General features: G+C 41.7%; 2 protein-coding genes across 4 annotated transcripts in view; both read left to right on the forward strand.

Annotated features, from left to right (window-relative positions):
* Nucleotides 1-13,385, forward strand: part of rnf11a (ring finger protein 11a) — a 628,093-nt gene that overhangs the window by 565,073 nt on the left and 49,635 nt on the right. The window lies entirely within an intron of this gene.
* mast1a (microtubule associated serine/threonine kinase 1a) overlaps nt 1-13,385 on the forward strand; it is a 103,576-nt gene that overhangs the window by 22,026 nt on the left and 68,165 nt on the right. For 2 of the 3 annotated variants that reach the window (XM_051920574.1, XM_051920576.1), the window contains exon 1: nt 10,649-10,789. In XM_051920574.1, coding sequence (XP_051776534.1) covers nt 10,707-10,789 — 83 coding nt within the window. In that variant the 5' untranslated portion in view covers nt 10,649-10,706. Of the gene's footprint in view, nt 1-1,191; nt 1,224-10,648; nt 10,790-13,385 lie in introns of those variants that run through there. The other variant, XM_051920575.1, reaches the window with a different exon arrangement.

The following is a 13,385-nucleotide window of genomic DNA, read 5'->3' on the forward strand; positions in this document are numbered from 1 at the left end:
GGGTGACAGCATGTTCCTTGGTTAGTGGCCATCCTCTGACTTTTTCCCTAACTGTGTGATTGTTAATTCTGTCATGAGCCAGTGGCACAAGGGCAGTAGGACATACAGTAAGTGCCTCATAAATGATGACAAGAGCATACGCTCTTGTAAAAAAGAGAGACAAGAGAGCCATAGACAGGTTACAAATGAGGACAGAAACAGCAGAGAGACAGGCTAAACAAAAAGCTCTTCATTAAGAAGCCAGGGCGCACACAGTGGAGTCTTTTCATAGTAAATGCAGGTTTTCCTCTTTGGGGTGCACAGAGAGAAAGTGCTGGATTAGCAACCCCCACTTGGCTGCTTTTGTAATACAGTATGTGTGCTTTCTTCATATTTGTTTGCATGTCACTTTGAGAAGGAGACACCTTCAAAGAAATACTGTACCTGTAACCTTATGTCTTCTTACAGTTAGGTCCATTAAGTATTTGGACAGTGACACAATTTTCGTAATTTTGGCTCTGTACACCACCACAACAGATGTGAAATAAATCAGTCATTATGTGATTGAAGTGTAGACTTTCAGCTTTAATTTAAGGGGTTTATTACCAAAAATATCATATGAGCCATTTAAGAATAACAGCCATTCTTCTGCCTAGAAGCCCCCTAACCCCTTCACACCCCTCAATTCCAGGGGCTAAAAAGTATATAGATGTTTGACTGACAAGCTGTTCCACAGCCAGGTGTTAGCAGTGCCCTCTGGAATAGATGGTTATGAAAGGCACTTTATTCAATAGATCTGTTCCTTTAGAGGATCATTGAGCCAGAGCCTATTCTCAATTAAAAGAGGAGTGACGTGGGATGAAAATGGCAGAGCGAGTGAGAATGATGAGCAGTCTCGACAGGACCACTTTGTATATCTGTTTTAAACATGCACTTGCCCTCCACACCTCACCTTTTATCTTTATTTTATCCTTCAGAAAATTTTTTATTAGAGTCAGTGCTAAATTGGGCCCTAGTGTGTGTATCTGTGTGAGTGTGTGTTTTGCACTGTCCAGGAGTTGCTACTGCCTTGCGCCTGTCACTTACTGGGATTGGCTCCAGTTTCCCCATTACCCTGCTCATCATAAGCGGGTTTGAAAATGGATGGATGGCTTAAATCTGTGGTACTTGCATGCCTTTTCCTCATTGCTTCTTGCATTTTTTTTCTTTCAGAAGGACCTGCCTTTATCTAGGAAAAGCAGTGGGTGAGTACTTTAATTAAATTTTCATATGTCTGCACCCCCATATCCTCCAACCCTAATGCATGCCTGCCTCATAAAGTCTATGCCTCTGAGGTTGACATCTTGCCTGACGATGTGATTGATAATGCCTTGCTGCTGGTCACTTGTTATTTTATTTATAATAATACAGACACCACTTAGGCTTTTTCACAGATGGCCCTCTGCTGGTTGTTCTCTCTCACTACAATACACAATCCCAGGTGAATCTCAGTTTTTCCCTTGGTCTTAAATGTAGGGTACAACTCAATTCCCAACCCTGCCAAGTACACTCTGTGATATGTGCACTGGATAGCTGAACTGGTTGTCGGCTCATAGTGTGAGTGGCACCACCTAGTATTCCATCCAATCATTTGTAAGATTTACACAGGAGTATGAGGGCCAGAATCTCTTGTTGCTTTTAAAACCTTCTATGCCTTATAAAAATTGAAGAAGACATGTGCTCGGTAGACTTCAGAGAAAACACCACTTTCCCTGAAAGAAAGTCTGTTGGTATTGTGCCCACTATTCACTGTACCAAGCTGATTTGATTGCTGGGTATGATCGCTTTTAAAAGATCAATTGCTTGCAGATACAGACAGAACAGAGGTGGTAGTTGGTTCAAGCAGCAATGACTGATGTCAAAAAGGGACTCCACATGTCAGCACTGCTGTATCCCCCCACACCAAGGAAAGCAGGTATAACATGAACAGTCACTCAGGAGGGGATTTGTGGTGTTGAGAATGTGCTTTAAACTCTACCAGTATGCTTTCTAATAAGTTGTTCACCCTCAGGAGCACATGACCAATCACACGGCACTCCATGGGGAGTCACTGAATTGCTCTCATCCTCACCCAGTGGGCCTCTTCATTAGGTGCTCTATAAGATGTCTTTAAAGATAGCCCTGCTGTGTGCTCTAGAGGCACCATTTTGCCACCCCATTGCAATCACATCTGTGTATAAAGTGCTTTAAAAAAGCCGTTCTGCTGCACTTCAGGCCTCTGCCGGTGCTGTTCTGCAGCAGCTTAAAACCCCAGAAATCTGCTCTTCAGCTGCAGTTCCATATCCCCATTGGCTGCTTTCCGATCCCTACACACAGTTACTCTCCTGCACTGAACTCCCAGAATGCTCCTCTTAGGCAACAACTCAAATATTCTTCGAATGGACCTCTTTTGTAGTAGCTAAGAGCTGATCTTCTGCACAAAGGTAGAGCTGAAAAGAATGTTGTTCTGTGGTGGGGATAGAGGTTCTAGAATGGAGTCCTGTTATGATTTTATTATGCTTGGCATGCCAGAAAGAATATTTTATGCAGCAGCTGGGTGAAAAAGTCAAAACCAAGGAAACAGCCAAAAACCGAGAAGTTAGCTGCACTGCCACCAAGGCCAAATCGAGAGACGAAAAATCAAAAATTCAAGCCATTCAAAACCTGGAGAAGCAAAAGTAATAAGATTTCAAGGCACAAAAAGAATTGCTTTGAATCCGCAAATTTGGATAGCAAAGTGCTTTCAAAGACGACCTTGTAAATCATCATGTTGTTGATTGGAGGTCACAACCTCTGAAAACACGCCCTTAACAACATGAAAAGCTGCCCTAACAACAGAATGTCAAAATAGCAGCAATGATGAATAAACAAAAATGGCAATTGAAATGGACCAAAATAAAAAACAAAAAGCCTGAATTAGAAAAAGCTGTCCTGATTCAGGGAGGTCAGAAAAAATGTAATGATTTACTTCATAAGATAGAAGTACAAAATAAACAAGAATAGCTGCATCATATATTTGAAATATTAAATGTGTGCTTCAATTTAAATGCTTAAAGTCTAAATATTCTCAATTGTAATAGAAATATGTCATTTTTCACCCTCTGATAAGGAGAGCCCTCTGACTATCTAACCAGAGCAGAACAGGCTCAGGAGTAGGAGAGCATTGGTTCAAATTCTGCCTGTTCCTTGTTGCACGTCTCATCTTTGCTTTTCTAAAGTGATTGCTGCCTTTCTTGATCAGGGCTGTATAACCAGAAAATACAGTCAAAAAGACAAGCCAAAAAAATTCTAAATCAAAAATCCATCCTTTCACATAAGCTTAAACAAAAACTTAGAGTTGATATAAACAGTTGAAGCTCAAGATCAGCACACTAAAAGTCAAAAAAGGAACGTGCTTACTAACTTTCAAGATTCAGCTTATTTTGTTGTGGTAGGGTCCTAGAGTGACCCTATTCCTCTTTATACTTTTTATTATGTGAACCTTAACTGAATGCCTCAATTTCCATATTCTTTTCACAGTGTCAAAGTTGACTGCTACTGTAGTCCAACACTTTCCACTGTCTGTGACCCCAGGCAATTAGAGGGGGTACCAGAACAGGCAGGAGAGAATGTTACACATTCATTCATGCTTTATAGATAATATGCCCAAATGAGTGTTGGTAAAATAATACAAACTGATAAAAAGCAGCTCATCTTGCGTGAAATATGTTTACTACCAGGTGACTCTCCATCTTAGTAAGATTAATTATTTTCTTGTCTTGCCTGGTCTGGCCCTTGATTGTTTCTCTTCAGGCAGAAACAGACAGCATGGCCTGTCTGCACAGGACGGCACAGCAAATTAGAGAAAGTGAGTTTCTTTGTTACGTCTGTCTTTGTGTTGGTCCGGCTTCCTTAATGCGCTACCTGGACCAGTGGCATATGTCCCTGCTTCACTCCAGGCCTATTTAAGCAGATTCAGACCCCATTCCAGCCTATGCTTTCCACTTGGAAGGAGAAGGAGTGCCATAAATTCTACCTATCCTTCTTATTCCAGACATTCTTCCTGGAGGTATGGGCCCATAGAAAATAAAGTGTCCCTGCATACCTAGCCCACTCTGATCAAAAGGTCTTATCTGATCTAGTAGGGGTATAAATATGCAAGAGCAGCAACTGATTATATAGCTTCCTATTTAAAAAAATAAATAAATAATAAAAATAAACAAATTATATATATATATATATATATATATATATATATACATATAGGGCGGCACGGTGGCGCAGTGGGTAGCGCTGCTGCCTCGCAGTTGGGAGACCTGGGGACCCGGGTTCGCTTCCCGGGTCCTCCCTGCGTGGAGTTTGCATGTTCTCCCCGTGTCTGCGTGGGTTTCCTCCGGGCACTCCGGTTTCCTCCCACAGTCCAAAGACATGCTGGTTAGGTGGATTGGCGATTCTAAATTGGCCCTAGTGTGTGCTTGGTGTGTGGGTGTGTTTGTGTGTGCCCTGCGGTGGGTTGGCACCCTGCCCGGGATTGGTTCCTGCCTTGTGCCCTGTGTTGGCTGGGATTGGCTCCAGCAGACCCCCGTGACCCTGTGTTCGGATTCAGCGGGTTGGAAAATGGATGGATGGATGGATGGATATATATATATATATATATATATATATATATATATAACCATAATTAATATGCTAGATATTATTCTCTATTTCAGTCTGTAATTTCAGATAACAAGGAAGGCATTGCAGCAAACAGTCACTCCAGTGTGTCACAGGTTACAACCTCCAAGACCATAATCCTAACATCATAGCAACGCAGTCACAAAAGGGCGGGCCCTATTAAAAATAGCAAAGAAAAAAACAAATAAAAACAATTTATGCACCTCAAAACAAAAAGCAAATGTTGGATTGTAATTCCCTGGAATTGACGAGTAACTCTTACCTATAACCCCAAGGAGACAAATGGAAAAATGAAATAAAAATAGCAATCATAACAACACCTTTCACCCCTCCTTACACAACTCTATACAGTACTTTGCGCTAAACATCAAAGGGAATCCAACAGTTCAATAATCCATAGGCTCGAAGAAGCAAGTCGTCACTTTGGTTATGTATTTTTTCTCTTTGCAGTGCGCAGTCAAGAAGAACATGGCCATCTGAAATCAAGTGAAAATGCAATTTGGTACTTGGACATTAAGAACACATTAGGTTCATCTCAAGCTGATTGAATGCTCCCCAGACACTTGCAGAGCACAATAAACTTCACAGCAGATGGACCAGGGTCTGCGCTTTGTGAGCTAATATTGTATTTAGGACACCTCCCCCTCTCCAGTGATAACAAACCCCGCCCACTTCCACCATTCCACCCAATCACTGTGACAACCTCTTACCTAACTGCCCACCCCCATCTTATACACCCTCACAGCTGATGTGCAAATGTTCAGAACTCTGTTCAGACCTCACTTAGCAGTTTGCCTCCAGCTACTGCCCATCTTCAAATCCTCTCCATTAAAGCCCTGCACATTTTCTCTACCCTAGCAGTGTAGGCAAAATTCATCTCAAAAGGACATTGTGGTGGACGCTCATCTGCCCCTGCAGCCTCACCTGACCTGGCCATGCTAACCCTGAGAATCCTCCTGCGATGCTCCTAGCGGGTGATGTTATCATTTCACTACTAATTGCTCCCGTGTACAGCATTGTGAAGCTTGACATGTTGGAGAGGCTGACTGACTGATTGACTAATTAACCCACAAGAGGCTCTGTGGATCAGATTGGAGAGCTTCTGCCTCGTCATCTGGGAGTAAATTTCAAGTCCCAGCTTCTGAGCTCCACTATATGAACATGGCACTTAGGGCCTTGTGGGCATTGCACATGTGGTTAACTGTTTCTTTCAAACAGTGATTCTATAAGTTACTTTAAAAGGCACTAAGAAAGGAAGTATATGAAATAAATTATCCTCCATTCATTGTTGAACCAGCTTAATACAGTTAAGAGGCACCTGGGTTACAGGCTGTCCCACCAGGAACACATCCTGGATGAAGCATTTACTGTAAAAGATGCCATCCGACCATTTCTGTAGTCAAGAGGCAGGAGACCAAGAACCCACCACTGATAAAGAACTAGGGAAAAATCCTATAGGAAATAAACTATGGTTCATTGAATTGGTTTGAGAAGCTCTTGATGGCAGAACTCATTGTGAAACCATTTAAAATATTTTTTTTATTTGAATTGTTTTGGGAAATGCTTCCATGTAGTCATTACAAGAGGTGCTCTATAAAATGAAGTGGGGTGCAGTGGTTCCTAGCCAGCGTCCTCCGTTCCATTCCAATGCATGTCCTCCCCAACCCCAAGTCTGCATGGCTCTTCCTCTGGTTACTCTGATTGTCTTGTCACATCCCCAAAGATGTTAATTGATGACTATTAATTGATTGTGTTTGAAGTAGTGTTTTGTGTTAAAGGTGCTATATAAAGTAAGAAATGTATTATTAATTACTTTAAGAAGCATATGGAGGTGGCGTTCACTATTTAAAGGGCAAACGACAGGAAAACATCCACACTTACAGAATTTTTTTTTACATGGCCTGTTTTGCAAGATATCCTGTTCCACTTCATATTTCTTCTATCAGGTGGGAACACACTGGACTGGATTTTCACCATTGCTAACATAGGCATCGCTTTCTGGAGGTGGTCTATTTTAGATTGTACACTGAATCCACATTTTGCACCAGTGTGCAGGCAATATAATGTAGTTGGCATCTTCACTCTTAAAAATAATGGCTCTTTACTGAATTGTGTGCATCCTTGTTGAACCATCGCTTGACAAAGAACCACTTCATTTTGGGAAGGCTTCCTTGCATATTGGGTCTTTCTGAATTAAAAAAGTTTCTAATATGTGGACAAAACAGAGATCTTTAATGTATAGTAGACTAGACAAACTGATAGAAAGGCTAGTATAATCCTGGGAGTCAAGCTGGACTCACTGGAGGAAGTCGTAGAACAAGAGGTCACTCAGGAAGCTACTTACTATTCTGGACAATGACTTTCATCCTCTGTATGAGGTTTTGACTAAACAGAGGAGCACATTCAGTAACAGAATGAGAAAACTGCGCTGCTCAGCCAACAGGCTCTATAATGAGTGTCCCCTCAGCCAAGGTGGTATTGTTCCCTTAGGGTTGAATGGTACGGAGCCAGTCTAGCAGATATCTCAAAAGTCAATGACGCCATGTGTGGTATACTGTGCCAAAGTCTGACATAATGTACTGTGATATTTTAACTTATTTGTATGTGCAATTATAATCACTTTAAACTTAGTAAATACCTATATTTTGTTAATTTACTTATAGATATAATTCTTGTTATATGTGTATTTGAATCTTGTTAGCATATGTATGAATATGATCATTCTTGTTATATGTATATCTGTGCCTTTTGTGTCTGCTGCTTCAATGCTGCAATTTTCTAATAAACCTGTTAAGGATATAAATAAATAAAGGTTCTTTCTAGAATCTTCATGTGGATGGTTCTACTGGGAACTAAAAACGGCTCCCCTGAAGCACCACTCTGAATAACCACTTGGGCACCTTGATTTTTAAGTGTTTTCATTCCCTTCCTGTGTACTGCACAGATCCCCCAATGGGTGAAACACCACAAAATGTTACCAAGTATCTGTGTTGGGCAAAATTTGTTGCCACAAAGTTCACATTACTCTAGACATTGCTATTCTGTATCAACTGTTTCATAACTGTCATCAATTTAAAGGTGCTGCATACCTGAAGAATGACATGTTCTTCCCATATAGCGATCCAGACCCACACCCCCGCTGTCCACTGTCACCTAAAGCCATAAACACTGCATAAGTAGGGCTCTGGGTTGGGGATGCAGAGAGATCACTGCCTAGTCCACTACCAGATTCAGAAGGCTCAATTCCTACATCTTTTGCCCCCTGTGCACCCTGCTAACCTGATCTTTCTAGAAGGCATGATGGTGAACATTGTTTGAAGCTTACTCCAGACAGAATAAATGGGTTTCCTTTTTTCGTTGTATTATTCACACAAAGGATTAAAAGCAAAACACGCTCCCTCTGATTAAGATTTTACTGAAAGGCTACAATATTAAGTGTAATGTCTTCTTAATGGGACCCTGGGGTTGGTGCAGTGTTGTGGTTGGTCCCTGTCCGTGGTACTAATATTTAGCTTGCACAGTCCCACAGCATTTATGGCTTCAGTAAGGGTATTATTAGCACAGTTACTCATGGTGTCAGGGTGGGATGATGCTCTGATCCACTCTGTTCCTTTTCTTTTTCCCACATTCTCCTCACTTGAATTGAGACTATAACTCTGTCTAAAGCATTGAATCTAAAAGTATTAGACATGGAAAGAGAATACTGAGAAACAAAAGGACAACCTACTCCTTCTACCCAAATCTGCAGTAAAGAGAAGCAGAAAAGGAGGGTAGTGGGGAATACAAACCTCCACTATGCAATGGAATAAAAGGCACAGGCACCTGTGAGATACACCAGACAAAAACATCTCCAGTGTTAAACTAACTCTTGCAAAGTTAAACTATATATATATATATATGGAAACATTGTTTTAAGTGTTAACAGAGCTATTTTTGCTGTGTATTGTGTAGAAAAACAAAGGAGCTCAGATTCTAATTTCCTTATACAGTGGGTGGGGACTAATAATAATTAATTTAATTATATTACATTTATATATTTCTAACCTACTCAAAGTGCTTTACATGCTGTACACAGTGGGGAACCACTTCAACCACCATCAATGTGTAGCATTCACCTGGATGATGTGAAAGCAGCCATTGTTGTGGTGGTATGCTCAGTGCATATTAGCTTATAGGTGGGGATGAGGTGAGGGACAGGGGATGATTAGCAGGCCAGAATGACCAGACTGTGGTGGGCAGTTTAAACCAGGACATGGGGAAGCAGCCTACTCTTTTTGAAAGATGCCCAGCGATCTTTAATGGCCACAGAAAGTCAGGATTGTCTGTTTTATGCCACATCTGAAGGGTTGTGCCAGTTTTTACAGCACAGTGTCGCCTTCATTACACTGGGGCATTAGGATCTACATACAGACCACAGAGCAAGTACCCCCTGATGGCTTCACTAACACCTTGTCCAGCAGCAACCCAGGCTTTTCCTAGTTGGTCTAAATCTTGTTTATTGAATCCATTCATTCATTTTTCAGGGCTGAGGGGATACAGGAAGCCCTCCCTGGATAGGGAAGCCAAACTGTCTTTATAATGGAAATAAAAGCATAGACGACTCTCACCACACAAACATGCAATTTTTAATATTGAAGTGAAGCTGACTGAATTTCCAAATTCCTCATTCATTCAATCACAACCATCATTTTCAGAACTAAGGGACATTATAGCATAGATGGCTCTCATTACTCAGATATACAACTATCAGTGTAGAAGTAAGGCTGATTTAAACTCCAAATTCTTCATTCATTCCTTTTTCTAAACCCACTTATTCTAATACACAGCAGCAGAAGCTTCATTACTGGTGGAGAGAAACAACAAAGGAGAAGCCAAATGCAGCTTTTTAAGTGATCGGGATAAATAGCAAGGGTACATAAATAACAAACCTCTTCTGTGCGATTATAAACAAAGCAGCAATGCAGACCCCCATTCCAGCATTCTTATGGATGGCAAAAGTGGCAGAGGAAACAAATTCATTCACTAGTTTATTTTAAAGCACATTTTTCCTATTCATTGTGATAGGCTTCTTTTTAAGAGTCTAAGAGTGTATCCCTGCAGTGTGTGTGTGTGTGTGTGTGTGTGTGGGTTGTTGGTGGGGATACAAGGCAAAAGCCATTTCTGGAGGGGATGCCGGAAGAAAAGTGACAGAAATGGAGTGATAAGTCCAACTCCTCATATCCACAGTTAAGGAAATGAATGAAAATTCATTCATGCATTCATACACTCAGTTAATCGTTTTTGTAGCCCTTAAGGGTCAAGGATACCAGAGCCTAGCCCATTAGTAATGGCACCCAAAAGGGCCAATTTAAAGTCGCCAATAAATCTGACACGCAATAGACATCATAATTTCAAATGCATTATAAGCGGAAATTATAATAAAGAAATCAATAAACAGAGGTCTAAGGAGAGCAAATGCCCCCAAACCACACACACGATGCAGAGTCCTTATTTCCTCTTTAATTTCCCTGTTTCTTGCTCTCCGCCTTGCACTGTCATTTCAAACCATTTCATCATGAATCAACCGCCTGCTTCTTAGCACCCCACCCCTTACACCCGGTGTACCTCAATTGGAATTCAAGACGCTAATTAATGGAGAGACACTAGGATGTTTCTGTCCCAGCTTTACGTTATGATGATACGCAAGCATTACAATCTTAAATAATTAACCGGATCGTAAAACGTAGCCAAATAACTGTAGAAGACGATAAAGGAGAGAGTGAGGCAAACATTCCCGTCTCCTCTGTCTCTGTCTGCTCTGAGGTAGATTTCAGAGCAGTCCCGCTCCCCCCGGAGACGGCTCTTATCACCTCACTCTGGCTTCTTTTCCTGCGCTTTCTGCCATTCCCTTTGAGAGCCGCACAGGAGACGAGAGCCGCTTCCCCCCTCCCCTCCCCATCCTCCCCCCTTCTCTCTCCATTCGCTCTTTCTCTTCTGCCTCACTGCCTGCCTGTTTTCCATTCAGAAGTCACTTGCTCGCACAGACGCCAGCACAATGTCATCTCTAAGGGACCATGTCTGATTCTCTCTGGACAGTGCTGTCGAATTTCTCTATGCCTCATTTCTTCGACAACAACATGTTTCGACGCACCAAAAGGTAACGTTCGTGCGCGGCACACCGGTTTTCAGCCTCCAAGTCCTGTTGTGTCCTGTCTGTCCTGACGTTCCGGTCGCAGTCTCCTCCGTGCTTAAATTAATTATTGTGCATTACAATGCTGCCCGTCACCTCCGTGCCCGTGCGACCACCAGGAGAGGAACCACAGCGACACTTCTTTAATTATTAATAGGGAGTCTCACCGCGTCTGTCCCTTGCTTCCCTATACACAGTTGGTCACTATAAACCTAAGAACCTCGGCAGGGAGAATTGAACGATGGGAGAAATTCACGAGAATCACGAGGCCAACTCCTCACGCGTATGTGCGATGAAACATTTGTATACGAGGCGGCGGTTACTCAGATGAAAACATACGGCTGTGTGCTGGAGGCTGAGCGAACTGTCATCATTGGCCTCGACAGGAACGTGCTTGCTGTCTGGCTGTCTGTCCGGCCGCTGACCCAGCTACATATTCATTATCTATCTATCTATCTATCTATCTATCTATCTATCTATCTGTAATAATAGAAAGGAAAGGCACTATAGAAAACTGATATTAGATGGGCACTACTTAAAACAGATATGCAAGGCTAAGTACAAGACAGATATATAACAGACATGAAAGGCACTATTTTGTATCTACCTATCTGTCTGTCTGCCAGCTAGCTTATATAGTGCCTTTCATCTTTTTAAGATATTGCTTGTCTATCTTTCTATCTAGTACCTTTTAATTATATCTACGCGTCTATCTCTATATGTATATGCAGCTAGCTGTACATCACATATTCCCTGCATGTCAGCAATTAAATGTGGTTGCATGTCTACTTCTGGGATAGCTAAGATGCATCCTCCCATTGTCTGGATGGAGCACACGTTCTCCTTGTGTCTCTATTGGCTCCTCACATTGGCACATCCCGTGTGAGGTGAACTGACGACACCTAACCAGCCCCGTTACTGTATGTGTGTGTGTCCCGTTATGGACGTGTACCCTAGACAGGGTTGGCCTCCTCCTGGATGTCTCATTCTGCTAGTCTGTGTTTGTTTAAGGGTACCAGAGTTAATCTTTTTTTTGTGTTCTTTATTTCGCCTTATACAATTTCTTGTATTAGGAATTTGTTAGCTTTCGCATACCCCTTGGGGTCAGAGCGCAGGGTCAGCCATTGTACAGTGCCCCTGGAGCAATTACAGGTTAAGGGTCTTGCTCAAGGGCCCAGCAGAGTAGGATCTCTTTTTTGGCAGTGACGGGGATTCAAACCAGCAACCTTCAGGATACCAGCGCAGATCCTTAGCCTCAGAGCCACCACCCCGCCCAATTATTGCAATTTGCACTTTAAAATTGTTTTTTCCAACTGTTGTTTTTATTATTGCTTATTATTTTATTGATGCCTTTATCCAAGACAGCTTACAACATATGGTTACATTTCTGGTTACATTAGTGGGATTTGAACCCAGAACTCACAAAGGGCAAAGCCTCAACCACTACACCATACTTACTGTCTGCCCAAATTTTTGCCATCACCACTCAATCTTTTTGTTGGTCCAACCTCTGGTCGAATTAAGTGTCACTTGAAGGACTGAATATCAGCCTGTCCTTCTTGCAAGTCATCCTTTTGTCTGACTATTTTAATTGTCGCTATATACCTGTTGTTGTCCATTATGAGTGAATCTTTCTGTCCTTTGGCTGAAAGTGGCACTTTAGGTTTTGATCTTGGTTGGTAGGTGTCTCCCCATCAAATTGCAGTAAATGTTATTAAGACTGATCTCCTAATGTCGGTTTACTTCCCCATGGTGTGTTTTTCTGTTACAAGTGTCAATGTTTTTTTTTTAACTTTATTCTAAGGAATTGCTCTGTCTTTTCATCTATATATTCATCATTCTTATTTGTTAATACAATGTTTACATTTATATTTTGATGAATATTCAGCCATTCATTTCCTGTACTTGCTTAGTCCAGCTTTAGGGTTGGTGCACTCTTAAGAATACTGGTACAGTACTGGAACTTTACCGTGTTTGTGGTTGCATTGCTTGATAAAGAACCACTTAATTCTGGGAAGGGCTGTTTGCATGTGAAATTTGTTGTTTTGGCTTTGAAAAGCTTCCTAAAGTGTGAACAAAGCAGAAGTCTTTAATGTCTGGAAGCCTACTTAGCAGGTCTGAACAGACCAAGAAAACCTGACGTTAGTCTTGAGTTATTGGTAGCAGTGAGAGTCCTTCTAAAATCAGGAACTCACTGGGATTTGACAAATCTTTTATCCGGCTATTTATGGAACCTGTTATAGATTTCAATAAATAAAGATTTGCTTCAGAAACATCATGTGGATGGTTCTTTTGGAAACCAAAAATGGTGCCGTTATGGCATCACCATGAAGAGGCACTGAGTTTTTCAGAGTGTGGAGCGGAGTAGCAGACAGATACAAGACTCCATCAAAATCTTTTCAAAGCTTTCCACTGCCCATTTGCACATGCAAGGCTTGAACCAGCCTCAGATGGGATGCCATTTCATGGTGGGTCTATTTAGATGACTATCACTTTCTCAATCTCCTGTCACTCAGTGTGTCTCTCAGATTGCCTCTCCATTATCGGTTTATCTTTGTGTCTG

Source organism: Erpetoichthys calabaricus, chromosome 17 (assembly GCF_900747795.2).
Source record: "Erpetoichthys calabaricus chromosome 17, fErpCal1.3, whole genome shotgun sequence".
Taxonomy (NCBI): domain Eukaryota; kingdom Metazoa; phylum Chordata; class Cladistia; order Polypteriformes; family Polypteridae; genus Erpetoichthys; species Erpetoichthys calabaricus.